The sequence below is a fragment of the Penicillium samsonianum genome, assembly GCF_028829775.1.
Source record: "Penicillium samsonianum strain IBT 33392 chromosome Unknown utg000009l_segment0_segment0, whole genome shotgun sequence".
NCBI classification, from domain to species: domain Eukaryota; kingdom Fungi; phylum Ascomycota; class Eurotiomycetes; order Eurotiales; family Aspergillaceae; genus Penicillium; species Penicillium samsonianum.
In genome coordinates, this window is record NW_026643267.1 from 1,533,362 (window position 1) to 1,558,329 (window position 24,968).

The 24,968-nt window shown below is 48.1% G+C and overlaps 6 protein-coding genes across 6 annotated transcripts; 3 read left to right on the forward strand and 3 right to left on the reverse strand.

The window, feature by feature from the left end:
- Positions 1-60: 60 nt before the first annotated feature.
- Positions 61-264, reverse strand: N7471_013536 (uncharacterized protein; the record flags this gene model as incomplete). Its single annotated transcript, XM_057286255.1, has 1 exon — positions 61-264. The coding sequence occupies one exon, from the start codon at positions 262-264 to the stop codon at positions 61-63; it is 204 nt and encodes a 67-aa protein (XP_057129580.1).
- Positions 265-2,622: 2,358 nt separating this feature from the next.
- Positions 2,623-4,795, forward strand: N7471_013537 (monooxygenase; the record flags this gene model as incomplete). The annotated part of the gene is given in 6 exon segments (XM_057286256.1): positions 2,623-2,851; positions 2,912-3,329; positions 3,393-3,704; positions 3,762-3,904; positions 3,955-4,129; positions 4,144-4,795. The coding sequence occupies 6 exon segments, from the start codon at positions 2,623-2,625 to the stop codon at positions 4,793-4,795; spliced, it is 1,929 nt and encodes a 642-aa protein (XP_057129581.1).
- Positions 4,796-5,952: 1,157 nt separating this feature from the next.
- N7471_013538 (P450) lies at positions 5,953-7,311 on the forward strand (the record flags this gene model as incomplete). Its single annotated transcript, XM_057286257.1, has 3 exons — positions 5,953-6,261; positions 6,326-6,847; positions 6,913-7,311. 3 exons carry the CDS (start codon positions 5,953-5,955, stop codon positions 7,309-7,311), a joined length of 1,230 nt encoding a protein of 409 aa, XP_057129582.1.
- A 54-nt stretch (positions 7,312-7,365) lies between these two features.
- On the forward strand, positions 7,366-7,980 carry N7471_013539 (uncharacterized protein; the record flags this gene model as incomplete). The annotated part of the gene is made up of 1 exon (XM_057286258.1): positions 7,366-7,980. The coding sequence occupies one exon, from the start codon at positions 7,366-7,368 to the stop codon at positions 7,978-7,980; it is 615 nt and encodes a 204-aa protein (XP_057129583.1).
- Positions 7,981-21,769: 13,789 nt separating this feature from the next.
- On the reverse strand, positions 21,770-22,213 carry N7471_013540 (uncharacterized protein; the record flags this gene model as incomplete). The annotated part of the gene is made up of 2 exons (XM_057286259.1): positions 21,770-22,050; positions 22,081-22,213. The coding sequence occupies 2 exons, from the start codon at positions 22,211-22,213 to the stop codon at positions 21,770-21,772; spliced, it is 414 nt and encodes a 137-aa protein (XP_057129584.1).
- Positions 22,214-22,249: 36 nt separating this feature from the next.
- N7471_013541 (uncharacterized protein) lies at positions 22,250-22,908 on the reverse strand (the record flags this gene model as incomplete). The annotated part of the gene is made up of 4 exons (XM_057286260.1): positions 22,250-22,396; positions 22,522-22,581; positions 22,644-22,736; positions 22,801-22,908. The coding sequence occupies 4 exons, from the start codon at positions 22,906-22,908 to the stop codon at positions 22,250-22,252; spliced, it is 408 nt and encodes a 135-aa protein (XP_057129585.1).
- Between the last annotated feature and the right edge of the window lie 2,060 nt (positions 22,909-24,968).

Below are 24,968 nucleotides of genomic sequence, written 5' to 3' on the forward strand. Positions count from 1 at the left end.
CCTAAACACCAGAAACGTAGGAAGAACGACTGTTTACTAAAGACCCGCACCGAGGTTGCATCAATTTACACCTCTCCCACCGCTCAGCTCTGCAGGTGCGGAGACAGGGCTGCCGGTGAGATCTCCACCTTCATGGTCGCACTTTGGAGGCTCCCCCGACTCATCCGCCTCCAGTCGCTTCACCACCAATCCAAACAAAAAATCAAATGATTGGGCGTCCTCATTCCCATGTTTGATCCCATGCTCTTTGAATAGGTAGTCCATCATGGGTCCCATTCGCCGATTGACCTCATAAAGAAGCTCGGTCAGCCGGACTATTTCCTCCAACTCGTTCCTAGATTTGCTGAGCGATTCGCGTATGGCGACTAGCTCCTGTTCGGCTCTCGCTTGGCGCCGTTCTGCTTGGAGGGTGTGTATTGAGTGCGCCAATTATCCGAAGATCTTCCTGAATATTAGTCAGCGGCATCCCGGTGAAGTGTGTGGACGGAATGGGTCTCGGCATCCGACGGCGGGATTCGTAAAGGGCGAATGAAGGCGTCTAGGGCTCCTTCGTTTCGACTGTGGTCATCAGTATCTTAGTCGTCGCAGAAATAAGGTCATCCACACTTACCACACACAGCATGATGTGCTAAAACCTGTATCTCGCCTTTCCAACCACTCTTCTGCGCAGGATAGATGACAGAGCGATGTGCACTGACGGCAGCGCAAGATCACGCGCTCATTCGCATGCTCTTCATCGTCGGTCAGGCAGAACACACAGTGGATGCTGTCGACCTCTTCGCTCGGGGTGAAAATCTCGAGCGTCAAGTCTTGGACACCCGCCCAGATATTAGCGACCGATGTCAGGATAGCTGGTCGAGCCGGAGAAACGTGCCCTGGGACACTGTTGGTCCGCAGCATTGCCGCAGTGACAAAGGAATTGATTGATTGCACTGGCTCGGAGCTGATTGACAGGGGCACCGGCGGGTCTTGTCTGATTCCGCAGGGCGTCGCCTGGAGGCTGATGATGTCTGACGCTGGCCCGGATGCACAATGGATGGAGAGGCAATTCTAGAGTCATATGGTACTCGCGCCTGGTTGCGGACGGCTGTTTCATACCACTGCTGGCCAACTTGGTCGGCCTGTCGTTATCGATGCCATCTCTCGCAGAGGAATTTTGGAGCAAGCTTAGCAAGAAATGAAATCCTGATCGTTCAAAAGTACAACGCGGCCGTTTCATCCTTGCAAGTGCTGGACACCATTAGACCTTAGCCAAAAACTACTGGCTGGTTCGCTGGATTTCGAAAATGAATTAGCGCTAAACATGCTGGTTAAGATTCTTCTGACCGTTGCGACAATCTGCTTGATGATTTCAAGGTTGCCATCCAGACTTTAGAGTCCATGGACTAGGCCATGATGACCAGTATAAGTGGAATGTTTTTTGAAGTTCCAGTTGCTTTATCCCGTTGCTGACAACTTCGCGGAACATGTAGAGTCACAGCGAGCACCTTCGCCACCATTCGCTTGCTCACTCGCATTACGGGAACGAGAACGACTCGCTGCAAGGTAAGACTGGCAAGTCACATATCTTGTGTGGATTGCCCCGCGTTTGTCAACACGCCCAGTGCTTATTGACAGAAAAATGTAACCAGTATTGTAATGGTTCCAGAATGGTAATATCAAACTCTCTAACTAAAAACCTAAAGAATTGACAAATTTGTAGGGCACGCTGACAAAGAGTGATATGCACTTTTATGTTCCGCAAGTTCCACGTTACGTGGTCGGATATAGAAAGGCAATATCACCGATTCAATCCCATTGGCGATGAGGGGACGCCAATCGATCTCGTTTCACTCAGTAACCCACAATTGCCCTATGGCGACATTGAGCGACTGGTGGACTTTATCGAAAGATACAAGGAGAACGACTCAACCCCGTTGATAGTGAAATGTAGTCGTGAGATCTACTCTCCAACCTACAAGTCCGTATTCACCACTCCTCTGGAAGTCTTTGAGCGACAGAATCCAATGCTTTTTTGGTGTATGATCCAATATCCCATCATCTCTCCGCGCGCGCGAACAATCATGACTAACTTGGCTAAGTGTACTCACTACGGGAGGGGGCTGACTAGCCGGCAAATACGGGTTGGGGAGCTGCGGCAATGTGTGGAGGCTGCTTTCTTGGGAGATGTAAGGAATGGCCCCCCCACATAGCTCAAAAGGCGAGATAGTTGTTCACAGATAACATTGGTTCTAGAACTTACAATCAAAGCTTCGTAAGTCTATGACTGGCATATCCGAATGACGGATATATGGAATGCCGTACATCCGTATTCTAGTTATTGCCACTAGAGCTGTCGAACATTGATGAACGGGTATTCCGTATTATACGACTAGTCTGATCCTAAGATAACACCGGAAGGCAAACAATGCATCCACGGCGTGAGAGAGGGGCCTAACTGTACCTACTGAACACATTGTTCCCACATCTTGGCTTCCCCGCCGAATAAGAGAAACCTAGAACATCTTTTGCAGCTAGCTATTTTTAGGGACCAAACTTTTACCTTGGTAATCCATTTCTCTATTTTTCTATTTCAATACGCAGTTCCTCCAGTATTACTACTGAGTACAGAGATTTGGCAAAATGAATTGTCAAGATGAGTGGGAGACCATAGACGTTTTAATTTGTGGTTGCGGCCCCACGGGAGCCATGCTGTCGGCGTATCTGGGGAGACTGGGTGTTCCTAACATCGCGCTTGAGAAAGAATCGACTATCACCACTGATCCTCGTGGGGTCGTTGTCGACGACGATGGAATTCGACTGATGCAAGGTCTTGGACTGTATGAACACCTCTTCACGGAGATTGGATCCAGTGAGTAAAAAGAGAGGCATCCTCCACGGCCCAAACATGGATCTAATATTTATTATCCAGATATGTCCAAGATTCAATTTGTCAGCGGCACGCACCACAACCTCCAAGCCAAGCCATTCCTTCAATTCGACACAGCTTCCGTGAGTGCAACTCTATCCCTATATCAACTAGAAACCACTGACATCTCTCAGAGCGAAGGAAATACTGGCCATGTCGGCGTGCTTGCTCACAAGCAGCCAGTTCTGGAGAAGTATCTTCGAGTAGCCGTGGAGCAAACCAAGATCTCTCAGCTGAGGGGTAGCTGCACGTTGACTTCCATCACCGAGGATGTGGACTGGGTATACGCAACATACACTGATGAATCAGGCGCATATAAAAAGATCCGATCAAAATTCCTGGCTGCGGCAGATGGCAAGACGGGTTTTACTCGCAAGATGTACCTGGAGCCCAAGGGGGTTAAGTTAGAATGGGCCGAGCAGTAAGGAATTTATGCAATAGAACTTTACGGTAACGTGATCTAATGGCTGTGATCCAGATACAGATATGAAGAGACCTGGGTAGCACTCAACTGGCATATGCACCTCCCGACAAAAGAAACACACCCTTCTTTTCCACTGTGGGATCTTGGATATACACCCGAAGAGGTATACGACCTGTTCTTCCCGGCTGATTTCCGCTTCCTCTGTAATCCCAGCCGTTCGGCGGTATGTGGCCGATTTGGGCGCCCGGAAGACCGGCTCTGGCGCTTTGAGTTTGTCATTGCTCCTGGCGAGAATGGTATAGAAATGGCTGGGTGGGAAAAGGTCCGAGAATGTGTTTATCCTTACCTGACACATTGTGGTAGCCGGTATGGGTAAGTCCTGAGACAAGGTAAAATCTGTACATGAGGTGATTGTACTGACATGACTAGACTTTCCCAGGACGTTGAGTATCCAGAGGATTGTATTGAGGTTTTGCGATCAAGACCCTTCAAGTTTTCCGCCAGAAGCTGTAACAAATGGGCTCTCGGACGGGTTATTATCTGTGGCGATGCAGCCCACGTATTTCCGCCATGTAAGTGTGATTCATTCTTGATATTTCATGGGACTAAACATATTTTTCAGTCGGAGGACAAGGCATCACATCTGGATTTCGAGACGCCATTTCTCTCGTCTGGCGCCTTGCTATAGCATGCTCATCCTCCGAGGTTGACCATGAGCAGTTGCTTTCCGGCGGGATCTGGAACGCAAACAACAACTTGATAAATCGCTCGCCTCTACTGTCCGAAATGGAGATATGGTCAACGGAAAGAGTCTCGTGCACATCTTGATTCGCAACTGGGGCCTGTGGTTCCTGCAACTCATTCCCAGCTGGAAGCATTGGCTTGAGAAAGGCCCGCGAGGTAGTGGTCCTACTCGGTACATTCACTCGGAGGGGATGCCATTCATGCCAGAGCTCGACGGTGGACTGTGTTTTCCGCAGACATACTGCATCTCATTACGACCACATGGAAACGTACGGTTTACGGACGATGTGATTTTTTCGAGCCGGAAAATGTTCCAACTTGTCGTCTTACTGGATCGTCTTCATGAGATGGACGCCGCCCTGGAAGACATTGAAGAGATCAATGACACGGGCCTGCTGTCTACGGATGATGCTACTTTCTTCGTGCCTCGTACAACATACATCACTTTGCCCGTCGACAAGTCATCGGATACATTGCGGTACCGGGTATATCGCACCGCCACGGGCGAGGAGTTCGCTCAGTCCGCACTATGTGCTGGTCGTCCGATACCCCGGGGTTATGATGAGACGCTCATGTGGAAGAGTGTGGATGGGAAGCGATATGTCATTGTGAGAATGGACCGGTTCGTATTTGCAGCGTGCGATTCTAAACTCGACTTGGCCAAGGCTACTAAGAGACTGGCTGGACTATTTGGGAACAATCAGTCCACTCTGTCTTAAGTTCGAGGCATAACCATGACTTATTTTACACATTATCGAACACATATTTAGTACAAATCCACTCAAATTATCCCAGTAGAACATAACTCAGCTCAACTGGAAAATAAGTATAAGTAGATCCCACTCCCCTAACCACGCGGGGCTTATCTCCCCATTGGGTTGCAGCTGGGCCTCTTGGCAGTCCGCTTATACCGCGTCATGGTTCGGGCCTTGGTAAGATTCAGTCCGATAAAGAGGGTCTCCCTTTCAGTAGCTTTGAAATTCCTGATAATCACATGCATATCTATGATCACAACACAAGTTGAGGCAGTACCCTGACCGGGAATCTGTCAAAAAGTGCCAATTCCGACGGGGTCTGTAGAATTCCAATAGATGGAGATTCGACGTGAGTAACCTTGACTTAAAAATATAGGTAGCTATTTGAGTCTAAACCAGTGCTTACATGATACGTACCTCAATTCAATAGGAATACTTCCAGCTTATTTCTGAACATATTCATCAATTGGAACCGTAAAATATTCTTAGCTTGGAGTCCCACATAGTCCCGTTAAAGTTCTTACGCGCAGGCTGTCAGAGGGACTACAACTTCTAAAGTCCCCGCAGGCCCAACAGATAGTAGCCGCGGGACTAATCATGCTCGGTCCCATGAGAAACGTCAATGCCTACAGCCATAATTTCGGAGTTTTTTGACCGAAGTCGTTGACTAGTCTGGTTTTTAAAGTTGTGGGCGCAGCAGATCGGCCGGAAGATAAGCCAAGGGCCCGCTTTCTTCCGCTTAGTCAGATTGTCGGCCCAATCCAATGGATGGTTCAGGCTTGTTACGCTGTTCAGACAATAGAGACCAACGCGCTAGTACCGTGAGAAATCAGTCGATCTGCGTTGCATAAGTCGTAAACGGTTATTTACTCGGCTGAGGTGCATTTGGGGCGGGACAAATGGATCTCCGTCTAAAGTCCTTTCCCACCAAGATGCAAGGCCGAGGAAAAAATGTGTAAGAAAATAGACATATAAGAGTCTATCCCAATGGTGGTAGGGAAATGAAGATATCAAGGGCACATCAGGTTGAAGTATTCATCCCTCTTTGAAACTTGGTCGAACAACCTCTCCGTGGCCCCCATCTCCTCTGCTTCCCCGGCGTGCACTCAATTTTGCTCACCATGTCTCGCCCTAGCAGCAATGTCAATTTTGACCCTTCCAAGCTAGAAGATATACCCTGGCCTGATCAGCGTTTCTTCGGGCTTTTCGGGCATATACCAGAAATGGATGCAAGCTTTCCTTCCCAGTCGATTTGGAAAATGGCCGATCTGTACGGACCAATTTTCAAACTGAAGCTGGCGGAGGACATTGTGGTAGTTTCTTCGCAGCAATACGTGAATGAGATTTGCGACCAAGATCGATTCGAGAAACTACCGAGCGGGCCCCTTACCGAGCTTCGACCCTTGGTTGGTGATGGACTGTTCACTGCTGTAAGCTCATGAATTCTCGCTTTTGAATAGCTTGGTCGTACTAATATACTATGATACTGACTAGTACCCTTCCGAGACAAATTGGGGGAAAGCCCATCGCCTGTTAGTTCCAGCTTTCGGACCACTCGGTACCCGCAAGATGTTCGACGATATGCTTGATATTTCCTCACAAATGGTCCAGAAGTGGGATAGACTTGGTGCCCAGAATGAAATTGACATGGCCGACGATCTGACCAGGTTGGCATTTGACACAATCGGTCTGTGTGCTTTCAGTTTCAGATTCAACGAGTTCTATGGTGAGCAGCCGCATCCATTCGCAGAACAGATGGCCCGGGTTTTGCTGGCGTCTGGCAAGCGAGCTTTTAGACCCGGGTTTGTCAACCAAATGTTGGCTTGGAGCGAGCATCAGCGCCAGGAAGACATCTGCAAAATGCATGCTGTGGCGGACGACATCGTTAAAGATCGGAAAGCACACCCGCAGCCAAATAACAAGGATCTACTGAACACAATGTTGTTGACGGCCGACCGAGAAACTGGTGAAAGACTTTCGGATGAAAACATTCGTTTCAATCTAGTGACATTCCTTGTGAGTCAGACAATTCAACTGAAGATACCACTTTCAGTTTGAGCCGCAGTGGCTAACATGAGTAGGTTGCCGGTCACGAGACAACCAGTGCTAAACTATGCTTCCTCTATTATAACTTGCTCAAGTACCCCGAGACATTTATCAAGGCGCAGCAAGAGGTTGACAAAGTCGTTGGAGACTCGGTCCTGACCGTTGATCACCTACCAAGTTTGATCTACCTTGATGCATGCATCAAAGAAACGTTGCGTCTGTCCAGTCCTATCCCCACATTCATAGTCAAGCCAAAGCACGACACGTCCCTAGGCGGGCGATACAAAGTTTCATCCAACACGTGGATTCAGTGCAACATGCGCGGGTTGCATACAGACCCCACCATCTCTGCATCCGCGGCATGGTCAACCGAGACCCTCTGGATAAAGAATGCCCCAACTGGAAACTCCACGGTGGACGGAGACACTCCATAGGGCCGCAGGAGTTCACATTCCGGCTTCACCGTCAACTTGCCGGGAACCGAAACCATGGGTTTGAACAAGTCCACGTCTGTGGTCGGACGGGTTACCTCGTCAAAGCTACCCTTCTATCACATGGATACACTGCATGGATACACTGTGGTCATTAAAGCTACCACAGTGGAGAAGCAGCATCGCCTTCAAAGGGAGGCGAACAATTATCGTCACCTCAGGAGCTTGCAAGGAAATCAGATCCCCGTCTGTCTTGGATCCTTTCAGCCACGGGTCCCGTATTGGTACCATGGTGAATTAATGGTTCAGATGATGGTCTTGAGCTGGTCAGGAACGCGACTTCAGCATATGATTAATGACGAGAATTCCAGTTTCTTCAATCAGGAGCGCAAGAAAGCTCTGACCGTGCTCCGGTCGCACGGAATTGCGCACAACGACAGTGAGTGGCGCAATATGTTGTGGGATGACCTCGGTGGCCAGTTAATTGTCATTGACTTGGAGGATGTGAAATGGTTGAAGCGCCGTCGGGTTCTTGAATTAACTTCTGGCAATACCTGGCGTGGTCGTCACGTCGGCGGGGGGAAAGCAAGCAAAAGCTCTTGTCTAGCTCGACAGTTGCCTGCATATGACGACCGTCAGACCACAGACCACAGCGTTAGTCGGCTCGGTTGACGTCCGTACCGTCAGATCACGGGACAGGAGGATTCGGGCTGCAGACTGGCGGGCAAGAATAGGATGGGAAACCTTCATAATATTCAAGGTTTCGCAAAAAAGGCAGTCACAAGGTGGTTGTGACTTCCATGGGAGGCAATCGGACGCTCCATGAATGCATCCACCTCATCCAAAAGTAGCAACCACATCAACTTATTTCGCGATCTTGAATATGCGCTTGAGTCTTGCCCAGTACATTAGGGTCTCCGTGGTCAACATCAAGTTCATCCGCGGAGATCTAGCTTCTCTTAGCGCGAGCATTGGCCAGACAGAACTCCAAGCTATTGCCTACTGGCTAATACAGGTTGCAGGTTGATAAATGTGTTCAAATTAAGGAGTGAAAGTATGGGAACAACTGAAAGAGTGGGGGCCTAAGATCGATGGGCCAAGAAAAAGACTGGCAGGGTAGCAAAGTACCTAAAAGGGCAAAGAAATAACCAGAAAAATAGTGAAGCGCCTCAAACAACAAATCAACATCCAAATGGTGACACAGGTTTGGTCAGTTCTGTCCACAAACCAAATGTCGTCGCGGTGTTATTCCCCATTGCCTCTCCATTGCGCGGGTGTCCTCTCATCCTAGTTCTAAACGTCCTTCTTGTACCCAGGAGCCCTCTCTCTTCAGTTGGCTCCCGGCCTTTGTCTTCGCCACCCAGTTTTCAACACTAGTAACAGCGCCATAAGGCGAGCTCTTCTGCTCTAATAGGAACGACAAAACCTCAGCTGGACTGAAAACTTGGTCTGGCACCTTGGAACAGGGATTACTTCAAGGAAATTGTTCCTGGATACCCAGAGATGACTTTACTCGTTTGTGTGGCAGCAAGAATTTGGCAGAAAGCAAACTCAGGGAAGGCTGGAAGAGGCAGGAGGAACGCTACATCAACTGGAAACACAGAGATGAACCTCAAGCGCTCCATGCCAGACGATTGCCCGCCCCGTTTCCCTGGGACTTGACGTGAACCGCAGCTACCTCGGCCCCAGGTTGGTGACCAAAAGCAATACAGAGATTAAGCTTCACGAGTATTCAAACTGACAATTTTGCTATTGTTGGTCGCGGCCCGGCTTTCAATTGCCCGAGGATCTAAGCGCTAATTATTGGTGGGCTGGTTTCGTTGTGAGGAGCAATCAAATTAGCGAGTTTTACTAACGCTATGTTTATAGTATATATGGTGGTAAAGGCAAATGAACATGGTTATACACACTAAGAGAGCTACAAGTAAATCAGAGTCCTTGTCAACCTCCCTACGCCAACGTGCCTGAGACAGTTGCTTTGTCTCGCATGTCAGAACCGTAATGTAGGATCTGAGTGAGGGCTGCTATAGAGCTCGACTCCCTGCTTGGTTCGGTACAGTATTAGGCTACCGTTACTGTGCAACTGTGATGGTCCGTGATGGTCCGTGATGGGGATGGGTGTCGACCAATCGCATCCTAACGCCCCTCTGTCAGAACTCGCAACCAGGCTAGCAGCGCTAAATGTCATAACTGTGACTTGAAGGGCCGTCCATATGCGGTTTGCACAAGATCAATTGATCCGACATTTTCTCCTTTAAAGAGGGCGCAGCTTGTTGTCAATTAACGACAATCGATTTCTAACGTGTGCGCTATTCTCGCAGGCTAGATAAATTCTAGCAGATTATTACTGGACAAAAATGATGACGCACGCTACTGGGTCACTGTCGTTCCGCCTGAGAATCTTCTTCGGATGCTATTGATGAGCCACGTGACAGGCGGAAGCAGGAATGAGTCTTCGCCTTTATCCGCCAGATCCTGCTCCAGATCATCTGTCGGTGGGCTTTCCAAAATCACTGTGTCTGCCTGGCTGTTTTCGTTGTCCTCAGAGCGCTCGTCAACACTCATCTCGGCTGAACCCCACTCGTCATCGCTGATCGGTTCAGGCCTTTCTGCCTCTGCTTTGAACTCCTCCCATTCTTCGTCACTTGCCGTGTCACGTTCCACTTGGCTGATCAGTTGCTTCCCTGATTCGGATCCCTCCGAGTACGCATACATCACCAGGTCTCGCATGGTCGACTCATCCAGAGATCCCCCACGAGTATAATATATATTTTGTGCAACGGTGAAAAGTCGTTCCGCGCCAGCTCCTGTAGCCGGAATGGAGAGTAGATCTCGAGCCAGTCGAGTGAGAACAGGCCATTTGCGTTGATGGTCTTTCCAGTAAGCGCTTGGCGAGATATTGACAACCCCTGTTGTGTGTCAGTAGTCAACGTGCAAAACACTGAGCAGTTTTTCAGACCTTCGCGGAGATATTGATCAACTTCATCTTGCCCATTCCTTGAACTACCCGCCAGACCAGCTAGTGGGTGCAGAAGCCGGTCGAGTCCCAACAACTGCGGAGAGCAAGACAGTCCATTCACGCAAGACAAGCTCGTGGGCATTTCCGGTCGGTACTGTAGGTGAAAGATCCTCAGGTACTCGATATAGCATTGGGAACGGCCCAAGCCTTGCGATGATGTGACCTCGTCGAACGCGGACACCTTATATTGGGGAGCAACGAAAGTTCCAGGGCCATACATGACCCCAAAGTTTTGAAATGTCTTTTCGTAGACTTCTCCAAATTCCATCTTCATGATAAGCGACGCCTCAAGTAATTCGCGCTTCCACGGAGCTGATTTTCTTCTCAATATCTGGATTGACTCGTCGAGATGCTCCATTAGCATCTTGAACACGAAACAGACCTTGTGGACTGTCGCCTCTTTCGAGGCCAGGAGGGCCGTAGTGAACTGGATGAACGGCATTGTCAGCTGCCCAAGGTAGTCGACCTTGCGCCAATCCGTATTCGTTAATTTGTACGGACAATTCCCGCTCTCTTGGCAGTATTGGTCGATAAATCTTCGCAGTCTGCTGGCTCGCTTCAACATCAGAAAGACCGAGTTCCATCGGGTGTTCTCATCATCTAACGGCAAAAGACGAATCCGTGCAGGCTGAAGACACAAGAACTCATCGCGTTTCCGAGGGGTCTCGTTGACATATTTTGCAAATGATCGAATCTGCAAAATGCAAGGGTCAGATTTTTTTCTAGTCAAGAGGACGGATTGCAATTACCTTTTCCAAAACGCGCGTTATTTCGTTGCCATCTGATGGGTCGGCCCAAGCATTGACGTGTGGTATTGTGCGGACATTCTCCATCTGCTCCCCTCCTGGGGAGCTTGTGATGTTTTCGATATACCGCCGAAGACAGAGCTGGATGGCCTGCACTGTTCCAGGAACCCCAACAAAGCACTGCCAAGAGCTGATACCACCAGAAGAAGTGAGTTTCTCTTGTAATGACAGCACCAGTTTCTCGTCGACCCTATAGTCGATTGTCACGCTGAATATCCGCCTAAGCAGCCCTTTATTCATGATCAGTCTAAGTATTTGATCACCGGGATCAGTCCCTGTCTCGGGCCTGCAAAGTAGTTCGAATCCAAGCAGCACCTCTCGGTAGCTCCACTTTTTGTCAAAGTAATACGCAGTAATAGCCATGAAATCCTGCCCGAGTGGACTTTTCCAACAGCACAAAGCAAGCGATACTTTGGAATCGCCGGGCAGATCCTGCAGCTGTGACTCTTCGTAGGTGGTTACCATGTCGTGCATATGCTGGTGGAGTTGCTTTGATGAGGGAATATCCAAAACTTGAGGTCCGGCATAGACTTGATCCAACAATTCTCGGAATGTGGGTTCTTCCGTGAGCTCAAAAGAAAGGTTTGCAGACGTGATTGTCCGCAGAAGCTGATCTTCGAGCTGTGCCTTGGTAAATCGGCTCCTCATGGGCGAGAAGCTTGCACGAGCCGCCTGGATTGGGCCTGGCGTAACAGCAGAAATGGACACCGTCTCCTTGCTTCTGCGACAAGAGTTGGATTTCAGGTGCTTACCTATTGTGCTTGTTCCATGGGATTTGTGATGTGGGTGATGTGGGTGATTAAGCGGCGTGAGGCAAGACCGGCAAACTACCTTGGGTCGACCAGACCTGAGCTCTGCCACCTGGTCAAAGTGCTTCCACGCCTTTGAGGAACGCGATTCAACCGACCATCTGAATTTGTATTTTCCACTTTTGGTCAGCTGTTGTCCATAGTCGGTCTCCAGCCACCACGATAAAAATTCGTTCTCCTGGGCGGTGTCGAAGAGCACCCAATCTCGGCGGTCGGGTGCAAACCGCGTGAGTTTCGCCGTGGGGCTTCTGGGCCGGTCTTCCAGCATTACGACGCTTGAGGGGCCAGTGAATGGCTTTAAGTCGTAAATTAGGTTAGAATCAGTTGACTGGCTCAGGCGATGACATACCGAAGGCCGCGACATTGGGGCTGACGACGAAGGTGAGGCGGTCCCAATTGAACACATCGCGCTGGAGGGGTGCAATACTGGCGAGGGAAGCTACCAGGATAAATAGAATCGTAGGCAAGGCAAGCCAGACTGGTGCTAGTTTTATGGTAAAGCGACTGCTGCGTCCCAGGAATCAGTCATTGCGTCAAACGTTATTTACCGTGGTCTCCTGACTAATCCGTTCGCTCCTTTGCCCTGATTGTTGAGGTTGATGCATTCCGTGGCCAGATTGAGGAACCATCGATGGTGGATTTGAGATGGTAAATTTACAAGTCCTCAAGAATGTAGATAGCCCGCAAATTGAACCACCAGCGGCTTCTTCAGTCTCAACGTGGGCAAACGTTGCAAAATGTCTCACCGCATCCCCGTTGATGATTCTATCGGATTGTTGATATTTCACTACCTTCAAGATCGTCCGGTTATAAATGAAGCCTGCGCGATACGTAGGGATATCTTGAGCGGTGAAAATCGATGACGTCAACGATTTCCAACGCCTAATTGGGTCAACAGACGTGTTCACTAGGGATTAAGTTGAATCAACGTTCTAGTAAATTTGAGCCATAAGCACTGGCAAAAATTCTCTCGCATATCATCGAGGCTTTCACCGGCCCTTTGAACATGCCTCAGTCGTTCAAACATTAGTTAGACATGGTCAAGGCATAATCGAATAGACACTTGAGCTACATAAGTGGGCGTCGTACCAGGATTGAAGAGGAAAATTCAATTTTTTTACATCTGTTGTGAGAACGTCTGGCACCATACCCTACCTAAGATGGCTACGAAGGAGGAAAATGAGCTTTTCGAAATCATGTCCTCGTACAGTGAGCCCAATGACTCTGAAACGCAAGGTTCAACCTCTGAGCCCTCGGAGGATGATATCTCGGAAACAAGTGAAGACCGCGCATTCGTGGTGTCGGACGGAGATCAATCACCCTATTCGAACAGATCCTCTGGGTCTTCCAACTACAGCCAGCACTGCCACCACATGCATGACAATGACTCTTCTGATCTTGTGAGTTGCACGGGGAGATCGTTTTCAATGAATTAGCCGACATCCCCAGATTGGCCAGAAAATACCGATAAGCACAATTGCCAAACGCGTTATCCACCAGAATGGTAGTTCTATTGTACAGTATTTGGTCCTATGGCGGTCCTGGGAGCAGGAAAAGCCACATGTGAGTGGCATGGCCGGGGAGACTTGATTTGTATTTAGTACTGAGGCTGTGCATATCTCCAGGTTGCCAGCTAGTAAGCTGTCCCTATATTGACGCGTGCGAAGCAATGTCATCGCTTTTTACCAAAAGGCCTCGTGATCCTACTTTTTCTCCAAACCATATTTGGCCCTGTCGACATACGCTTGAGATAATACGTATCTCAATCGATAGGCTTTCTGTATCACGTCTAGGTAGCTTTCTTCTTGCTGATTGCATGTGTCTAATTTTGCCCCGTAGCGAAGGGTAGGCTAGTGCCCAGCATCTATATCTTGTGTCCGCTCAAATCAGCCACTTTTATCCGCAAGAAAGCTATTAATGTTGTAGTTCAGAGGTATTGATTGATTGTTCTCTCAGAGAGAGACACGAGGCTATATATATATACACAGTGAAGGCATCTACTTGCATTATGTATTTCTTCCACGCAGAAAGGACTGGAAGCTTCTTGATCTGCAACAGCCTCATATCACAACAATAAATACTCTGAGATCCAACCACAAGCTGAACTTGGAAACATCTCACTGAAGCAGTCCAGCTTTGTGCCTTTCTGGGCCAGCCATAGTCGGAAATTGACCCCTTTAAGGACCAGAGTAAAGATTCAAATAAGTTGACTGGGATTTCAACAAAAACTCTTATGGCAAATTGATCTTCTTCTCCTAATCTTCTTTAAGGTCAAATAGTTCCTATGTGTGTACGTCGGATGATCAATTACTTTGACTTTTTTGTCTCTAGCCAGATGAAAGAACTGTGTTCAATGGCTCATACTCAACGTTGAGTAAGAAACGTTGACCGATGATGACAACGTGATATCAGGCAGTCTATGAAAATTTGCGGCTTTTTACTGTCACCAGGATGTCACCTTTGACAATGGAAACCCTCTGGGTTCTAGTGACACATGTGATAAAAGAGTAATCGACCTCGCCTGTAGATGCATTTTCTTTTATCCCAGAGGGATAGAAACACATTTAAGCCTCCGATACAGCTTCATGCCCTGATCTCATCGCCGAAAGTCGACCACACTAGTGCTGATTCTGCACATTCACGTCGACAAAACCAGTATCCGCGGATTGCTACCAGAAGCTCTTCCAAAGGAGAAGGATTGTTTGATACTGCACTTGATGTTACAAGTACTCGAACGTCCGTTTTTCTCGCACTGGCGGCGTGCGAATGGGTACGTACTTTGACTTCCAATGACCATTTGCAAGGATGCTGAAGGCAGCAGGAAGCATATTGATCGCTCCTCGAAAATCGCGGTCACCAAAACCCCTTTCATATATTCAAAGACCGAGGAGCTCGTTTGGAAGTGGGAACAGTCAAAGCTCTGTGGACAGAGTATCAACATCACACTCTCTTCCACCATGATTCCACAAGGTCACCCACCAAACAAAGCTGATAGCCGAGGCGAATTCGTATCTATCGAGAATGGCATCGTTCATGTCTTCCCTCAAGCACAGCTCACGAACCTGGAACCGCACGACTATCAGATCGGAATTCTGGAGGCGGCACATTCAGCGAACCTGAAGATTATCCTTCTCGGTGCGAAAAAGGCGAACCAAACAAAAAGTCTCAGGGGAAGCCTCATTCGCCTCCAGCATTCCGTGTTGGAGAAAGTCCCTCCTATTTCGAATAGCTGGTCAACTGATTTCTGGGTATCGGACTCAGTTGTAATTGATTCAAAGTCGATCGAGGAGGCCCAATTGATACTCAAGGCTATGCGTCCAGAGAGCCTCGATGAGACAGCATATGTCTGTGTTGGCCTTCCAGTCACAATCTTCGGGCCATTATTCAACACGCTGATATCGTAATGGAACGCGAGTGCCGCTTCTTTCGAGTACTCCAACAGCTTTATCTGGATATATTCTACAGTGGACCCGACAAACTTCAAGATACACGCGGATGGATCTGATAGCTCCACCAATCATTCAGTCTCCTCCATGCTGAAACGAATGAGCGGAAAATCTTGGCTTGTTAGGGCAAAGCTCATGTTCAGTCTCGAAAGGTCGGGTAGAGAGAGAGCGGCTATTCTAGCTGAGCTCCTAGAAGTTTCTCATATACAGGTCACCTCTTCTCATAAGCCCATCACTCACTCCTAGAGTCGGCATGGGCGTTGGAAGGGTTTGGTGGCTCGCAGCAACGCTGTTGGCATCTATGGTTTGGTTTGATTGTTTCTTTTTCTTGTTTTGTTTTTCTTCTTGAATTCATTGCAAGTTGCCAGTATGGGATATTCAAAGGAGAACTTAAATTGTTTGACAAAGACCTATTCTTGCTGGTCGCCGCCGTCGGACCAGAGAGCGCATGGAATGAATGGTCTTCAGCCAACTCCCCTCTCCATCTGGATCCAGTTCGCACCTGGGGACACTCCAAAGTAGGGAGAGGAGTCCGAGAGAGTTGGTCACTGTACATGAACACAACACCTCCTGAGGCTTGCAGACCAGGGATCCCGATACAAAGATCTAGACTGAGCGACAAGAAGCCGGATTTAATTGGAGAATATCGCTGTACCACTACCATAGTAAATAGCTAGAACTAGTCATAGAACACGAATGGTGCGATGATGAGTCTAACGTTGTCTGTTTGAGACTAAGTTAGATTCCTATTGGAAATGCAGCTCAACGGCCTGTTTGCTGCAATACGGCCGCCTTGCGTAGAAATGACCCTCTTTGTGTCTTCAGGGCATCGGGCATGATTGCGTCGATAGTCAAGATGAGTTGTTCTATTGAAAGAATTCCGCTTAGCAAACCCCACTGGTGGAGGGTCACACGATAGGTTCCACATCGCCTTCTACGACAGTGGAGGGGTCGCGTTGCGCCCCGTCCGCTTTTTGCACTCAGATGGTTATCTGAGTTGCTCGACCGGAAAGAGACTAGGAAAATACAGAATCAATAGCCTGCTTGATGTTGTATATTTACTATTTTGCGCTTTCCTCGCCGTCGCTGGCCGCAGGCGCCTCCCTGGTATTCCTAACAAAGACAGTCGCTGCCTGATCAGACAAGCGACCCTGCATCTCAGCATATTGACCGACTTCAACTGTTGGAATAAGAACCACGGGGTAAGTAATAACCGCATTATATTGTAGGCACATGGGAGCCGCAGGATTGTGGTTCAACGTTGAACATGAATTGACGCACCTTTTGCAATCGACATATGGTGAATCACTACTGTTACGCTGTCGACGATGCAGATCTTTTTCAATCATGAACCTGTCGCCTCGTCCTAAGAAGCCATAACATGAGCCTTGTGACTGTGTCTCACCAGTGTCGATTATTGCCGCATCACCTCCCAGGCTGCTTTCGACTGTCCAAATAAAAGGTCTAGGTCAGCGTTGTTCAGACAACCATTTATAGAACAGTATATAAACCTGCTGATGTCCAGTATTGCCTCTCGTGAAAAGGATGCCCCGCTTCATCTCAAAGTTTGCCGAATGGCTTGCGAGAGCTTCCGTCCAAGATATATTCAGTCTCTGTGGGCTCCTCGCTCTCGTATGCTGGCTATCTTATAGCCTCGGACGCCGATACGGCCATTTGCCGTTGCGGTTGCAGCACGCGGTATCCTGGAGACGCTTCTTCCAAGCGCCAACACCAGGCCTGCTCCAGTGGCTGGATATCCCATCATATCTACAAGGGGGAGTACTCGCAGCCCTAGTGATTGCCAACATCATTGCAGTCAGCGTTCATGTTCGATCATGGGCGGAAGTGCAGAAGCGAGCTGGATGCTTGGCGGTCACACACCTTGTTCCCCTCTGCTCCGGTTTTAGCTTCAGTCTGCCGGCCCATGTCTACCGCGTTGAACGGGGCACGTTCCAGTGGGCCCATCGGTGGCTAGGCCGCATTTGCGTGTTGCATTGCCTGCTTCATGGGTCCATCTTAGGCACAGTCGCTCGGAATACAAGACTTGCAGCTCCCCTCGTCATTCCGCTCGTGGTGCGTGAAGCGGGCCAGAGAATGGCAGCCTCCCCGATTTCTCTGCGATATGCTTGCTTGAAAAGTGGCTAATGTTGAACAGGCTGGCTGTAGTCTCCTGTCGATCTTGCCTTGGACGCTCGCTGCGATTCTTCGACGTTGGCCGCAACTCGGCCTCAAGGTCCACCATGTGCTTGCTTCAGTCGTCACCGGCACCCTTACCTACCATTTGATCGACCGCGCATCGGCCTACCGATGGGTTCTACTGGGCGGTATTTGCACCGGATTGGGCTGGAGTGCCGGGACATGTCTGCATACCATGTGGTTCCACAGGTCATGGCGCATCGCCTCTCGACGGGCCCTCGCGCGGTCTTTCAACCGGCTCTTATGGCTTGATATTGCGGTTCCCATGGAGTGGGTGGCTCAACCGGGGCAGTATGTACAGCTCTGGATGCCACGCTTAGGGGTGAGGTCCTCCTTGCAGCTTCCAGCATTCTACGTGGCTTCGGTGGACACAGTGCAGAATGCGCCAGGAGCACCGACCACTCGCATGTTACGCATAGTGACCCGACCCCGACCGGGCGTGACTGGAAGGATCGCACAAGCTGCGGATCATGCGACGTTCTCGACGATTGATTTTCCGGTCTGCGTGCTGGGTCCGTATGGGCATCCACCTAACCTTGGCCAGTACGGGACCGTTGTCTTTGTACTTGAAGACATTGGACTCTTCCGCGCGTTGCCGTTCATACGACATCTCGTTCAAGAAAGCCGAGGCCGGAAGAACACGGTGCGACGGCTAAAAGTCCTGTGGCAAGTTAGGCTGAAGAATTTCAGTGAGTGCCCCCCTTCTTGGATGCTTTGCGGCGTCGTGTGCTTATCGGAATAGACCATTCCCACTGGGTGGGGGATCAAATCTCGCAAATCCTCGAACTCGACCGTATGTTTGACCGAAACGATTGTCCCGAACATAGACACCGGGATGACCGGGGATTTGATGTGAGTGGATTTTCCTTCTCTCTATAGCTCTTATAATAGGTCGGGCTTAACTCGGTGGCAGATCCTGCAATTCACCACGCATATCCTAGATACTCAGCCCGTGGACCAGATTCGTTACCGCAACCGTACGCGCTTGAAATATCATTTTCATGCCATCAATATCGACAAGGAGCTGGCACGCCTGATGGATGGTAGAGGCGGAACGACCGCGATTTCGGGTATGAGCGCTCCCTCATTTACTCACTTGGGTTTTGCCAAGCTAACTGGTATTAGTGTGCGCAAGCAAGTCGACACGCGCAGCAGTACGCCGCATCATTCATTCCAGAACGAGTGGTGATTGTCGATTGATTGACCTGGATCTAGAACCCTCCTGTGAGTGGTGGGCAGACGGTGACCCTTTCGTCCATGACACATCCGAAACGATTGCAGCGCCAATAGAACCCTCCAATACTGGCAGAGTGTTTGAGCCCGGTTGGACACCGACTGCCATGCCCGTTGCACATGCTGTTCCTGAGCAGGCCACCCGGCTGTCCGGAGAAACCTTGGTGGATAATAGACGATCTTGGCAGAGTGATGATTCGGCGGTTAGAGGGCAGAGTGCCAATCACAAAAAGTGGGTTCGGCAGAAAATCACCGAAGGCGGCGTCTAGGTTAGCCAGTCTTGACAAAGTTGGGGGCACCCGTTTCATAGACACGGTCAAACTGATATGAGGTGCAGGACGATTTAGTTGCTCCAACAGCCAGACATGTCCAAATTGTTTGGTATACTTCATGCATTGGATGCGGCCGATATAGCTTTATAAGCTCTGGATCTTCCGAAACAGGCTGGAATCTGCTCTAAAAACCTTTAATAAACGTTACATTGACTTAGAATAAGTAGGTAATCGCAAGCATAGACTTGAAAGAAATTTGGTTATGTATTGTTTGTTGATGTGAGATGTGAAATGTTGTGGGGATATGGTGAAGAGCCGGGCGGCGAAGGGGAACATCTCAAAGTGCGGAGATTTTCTTTCCAAGTCACCCCATGCTATATGATAAGATGTATTAGCATGCAGCTTTTTGTCAGTCACTCTACTTCATTCAGCGACTATCCTATGTTTGAGTTGTCAGCAGTTTAGCGAGCTAAAAAGTTCTCCAGGCTGGACTTAACGCCACAAGTTATCTCAAGAGATGTAGAGCCAGCCACTCAAAGTCCAATCCACAAGTCACAAGGCCACTGTTCTTCGAGTAGATTGCGATTTGGAACACGAGATATCGGACGCTGAGCGGGGAACTATATGCTCATTCAAGTGCAGTTAGGGAGACGGACAAACAATCGATACATGATCCCGGTGGAACGAATCGGGTGGAGAGGGGGTGAGTTTGAGTCTTGTAGAGCGATTTATGCACCATCGATACGACCGTGATTGGTTACGAAGAAGCTAAATGGGCATCTGTTGGAAAGCAGACATGAACGATAATGGTTACTCCGGATGTATTGTCATTTCACCCTTATTCACGTGGTAGAGGGAGACATGCTGAGTAGACTCGCCACAGCCCATGGGCCGCTAAGAAGAACTTCATTCTCATGAAATTTTCAAAATTTCACAATGTTTTAGCTATATAAATATCCTATAATACTACGTATTAATATTATTTGAGTAGAAAAATATACAATGAATAGACTCAGTTGAAGTCAAACTTATTAAAAATAGTAAATTGTCGAGTTGAATGGAATTGAAATTGTGATGCGACTATAGTGTGTAAATATATATTTGACAAAAAACATCCTGAACCTACAAATTCACTCGCAGGGTACTTTCTACAAGTCGTGTTAATAAAATTACTGCAAATACTACATACCTAATACATTAAATAATAAGATACACCTCTATTTTGATTAATTACCTATAATATTAGTAGTTATTGGAAGTAGTGACAGTGACAGACGTAAATGACCGAATAGATTTCCAAAAGTTGAACCCCCTATTTGGGAAACTTACATAATCTGATGGGCATGTGGGCGGCCCTGGGCCCCTTCCCCCGCCCATGTGGCGAGGTCTAATGCTGAGGTCAATTTCAATTGGTTGCCATAGTTACGGATCATTCACGGTCCGATGTCGATCAGATGGCACGTGACCGCTATGTGAAGGTGGTGAGGATGTGGTGCGAGACGCGATGCAGCACGCGTGAGGCGTGCGGCGTGCATGGTGCCCCGCAGATTTACGCATCCTCTGCTGCTTGACAAACGGCCCTTCAAAATGCTTTAACACGCTGTAGGCAATCACTATCATGACAATCATTCGCCTCAATGCGTGGAAGGAGTACTGCCCTTCCATTTCATGCACGCGGAACTTTGACTCTCGTGTGGTGTGAGAGTGAGAGTCCCAATCCTTTATCTTTGACTCGGTTGGCCCTTCCAGTCGCTTTCACCGCGCCCAACAAAATACTGGAACGAATCATACATATGGCTCTCGGCAGCCAATCTGACGTCCAAGTTCTTGAGACTTGGGTAAAAGAGGCCGTTCTCATCCTTCGAGAGTAGATATTCGGCTTCTTTGAGATCGGCAGGCCGAATAGGTTCTTCTACCCGCTTGGTGGCATGACTAGCACAGTGTTTTTCGCATCTGAATGAACACACAATCTTCTTTGTCCCAGTAATAAGACACCTGCTATACGGACCGGAACGCGTGAGTGGTGGCTTCAGCACAAAGGGCTCGTTCACCGGGTCTACTTGGAATCAGCCAATGTCCGACTGCTGCTAGACTCATAGGGTGCTTATTGTTTCGGCTGTGTACATTGTTGTTATGTTTCGTTTCAATCTATAACGGCAATATTGCGGCAGACGGTGGAACGAGTGGCCTAAGGCAATATCACTCGGCGATGTAGCTATGGTCACAGATGGTTGACCCACGTGCTATTGATGCGGCGGTGACATGTTTCACGAATATAGGCAAAGGTTAATAAGCCGCGTAAAACACCATCGATATACGCCATGATTCAAGCGATAGGTATCAGAAGGTGGCGTGTAGGCAGTAGCCTTGATCCGGAGCAATCACGACGGTGTTCGGTTCATCGAGGTTCCATTCTAGCGCAGTTTCATCATTTACTGCTAGTTATTAGCTACTAGAGCGGAGTGGCGTTACATATCTTACATGTTCGAGTGGTCAAGGAATGATCTCGGCCCAACAATCGACCTTCGCCAAGTACATGGACGTAGCTTCATTTATTAACACATTCACTTCAACGAATTCATAAGAGCAGTTAGTCGGTTGAAATGATTATTAGTACTTAACTACCGTAGAACAAGAGAGACTAAGGCTACAAGAACGCCTACGTCCAAATGAATTAGGACTATACATAAGCTCTCCAAGTCGACTCTAAAAAGTCCCGGACAGTCCTCGGTTTAAAGCCGGGGAATCTGTTTCCAATTCGCCCTTCGTCTAGTAACTGAAAGCCTCTTACAAGGTAAAGTTGATACCCAAATACACTATAGTCTAAAAGTTCATTTGGCTGAATGCCACTTCCGTCAGGAACCTTGAGTATAGGAATATTGCCTTTTTCGACGTCCTCGGCCTTCAGATAGGTGACTACAAACTTTTCACCTTTATATAGCATATGATAGTTAGAACAAACTACATATCGTTCCAGAAAAGAGTACTTACCGCAGATTTCCTCCGCTATCCTCAAAACCTCACTTAAAGTAGTGTCATCCCCATTACAAAAGCTGAATTCAGACCATTCATCGACTTCTAACAGCTTGGCAACCAAGGTTACAGCATCATAGCTATAAATCATAGTGATAGGGGTATTTCCATCCCCAAGAATACAAGCTTATCGATTGAGAACATCAACGACAATATTCATTAGGGCAATATTTGATCGAGCGTATGGCATTCCCAGGAAATCCATAAATGCGCCACAAACAGGGCGAGTATAGGTCAACTTACTATACTTAAGAAGATTTGAAGCCTCTAAGAACTAGTCAATCCCTAGATCAATATGCCGTCTCCTACCGGTGTGTATAAGCTTCAGGTACAAAAAGAGCATCCGGGGTATAACCGGAGGGAGGGCCAGGGAGGCGATACTCTTCACATATAAAATACCCAAACTCGCTCGTTATAAACCTTTATACCGTGCTTACCTCGTCGGTAGCTTTGATCAAACTGATTTAGGCTTATGAACAGTCATCTCCTAACATGCCAATCGTATAGATCACCGTCTATACTACATGGCGCTCTAGTTGTTGTATAAGTGTTAAGTGATCATCATAGTCTGTTTGTACATATTGTACGTTGCTAACTAGTGATTCGATATGTCCCTAGTTCAATTGTCAACGGGTATGCTATAAGGAATTAGGGGGGGTTTGCTTTACTGGAACATACCCTTCGTGTTAGAGCCACCACCGAAAATTTGTTCTCATTTAGGATCTGTTTAACGATTGTTCTTCCTACGGCACCAGTCGCGCCGGCTACTATAACTGTTAAGGCCATAGGGGGTTGCTATAGGGAAAAGGCAAACAAGATCGAAGATCGACGTTCGTCTTCTACGTGGCCGCCGGGGCGATCCAATAGCACGTGACTATTATCCGGCTTAGGCGGAGATCACCTTCCCGAAGCAGTGGCTAAGTGGGGCTACCAAGGTCCCAGGGTCCGGGAGCCCGGGTTCTCACGATCACATACAATTGCCAGGAAGCCCTAGGGTCTATGCTACTTGGAATTGCTAGTGGAGCTACCGTTGCCAGAACTGAACCAGTAGACATCAGATCACTATTCGCAGACCCTCTCCTGGTTGGCCGTAAAAGAGCCCTAAGTCCCGCCGATGAGATATTTGCCTGTGTTATAGTTTAGAGGTATGAATTGACTTATTATTTCAGAGGGATATATAAGCTTATATATATAACAATAAGCCAAGTTAATTTCTAATTAACTTGGTCGTCCGTATAAACACCTCGGAGTTAATTCCGACAGTACGGACTTCTTTGTTTGTAAAGCTATACCAAGACTTTGCTCAATCAATTGATCTTCAGAAGCCATGACCTAGCTGCCACAGATACAGTGAGCTTTCACTTGCGCCGTGATGTGGTATCTGTTATTCATAAACTGACCTTACTGCACGGGACTAGCAACCTTAAATAGTGATTGAATACGAGATAATATCTAAGACGAGTTTTGAATTTGGCAGTACATTATAATGCCACCCCGGCCAGCATTGTCGATTTCTAAGGCCACTTATATAGTTGCGGGCCCTTTAGAATCAATGGGATAAGGGTCGATCTGGCAGGCAGCAGAATTGGACGCTATATAGCCTCGCTATAGGATACCAGCCCGAGGCCAACATCTAGAAAACGTAGCGTATATACTTAAAGCACGACCGAGCTTACATTAGGTTGACCATGATATTCTTCACCATATTTACTCCTTCCATTGTCATTTAGCTACGGAGCGTCCATGTTCTAACTCCATTTTCGGACTCGCATAGACCACTAGAAAGTAGTCGGGACTTGAAATAAGAGTTTTCTCGATATCAACTAAGTCCCAAGTTTGGATTGCGTATCCCAAAGTCGGGTTGGAGGAGCAAGCCGCCCTGAGGAGAACTATTGGCTTAAACTATCAACATCCAGATCTAGAGAGCTATTACAAATTGTGTACGTAAGAAACTTCACCGAATGCCAGTCACTATGAGATATGGATTCTAGCGTCAATTGAAAAGTGCGAAACTTCAGCTATCCTAGGTAATATTATCTCTTTTTTATCCGGAAAATCCGCAGCTAGTTGCGAGCGAACGATAACCGACCCCCCAGCATACCTATAGAAATGAAGTAGGATAAAGCGATATATAGTTAAAATACTAATCAAAATAAGAATGCCCCCGAGGACACTACTAAGTACCAGCACCACGCCCTATTTCGAAAGCCCCATAGGTATATTACTACCGGAGATTGCCGTGTCTTGCCATTCACGGTTCGAGGTTTGTGTGGCTAATATGGGTCCTATCCTCTGCGAACTAGTTTAAGAACTGGTAGTTTCTGCTAACGTTTTTGACAAAGTTTGGAAATCATGAGTAATGACCTCAGATAAAGAATGTATCGTGGTCCCACTGATACGACCAGCAAAAACAGACCGCTCGGTACCAGAATGGCTTGTCGTCTCTTTCTATGAGAAGTTCCCCTTGCCAGTTTCTGTGCCCATGGCATCTTTGGTATGCTCCTAGCTCATAGAAGAATCTAGAGGCGCCACGTAGGATTCCGATGAGTATTTAGGATGCAATTTATCCGAACTCGCAAAGCTTTGCTGAGGGACACGATCGAACGCAACCGGTAAAAGCGTAATTTTGCTAATGACTTCCTGAAGCAAGGTTGTAGCGTCGCTCTTTGAATCTGCTTTCAGTAAGATGCTTTGGTCATCAAAGCCAGTGTTGATGTGTTGCCCCCTTGTGGTACCAGTTGATAGATCTACCTCGGTCGCTCTTCCATTGTGGTCGACTTTTGTCGCAGATACAACGGCAGGGGTGTTGACTGGAGAGCTGGAGTTCGATCGCAAATGACCACAGT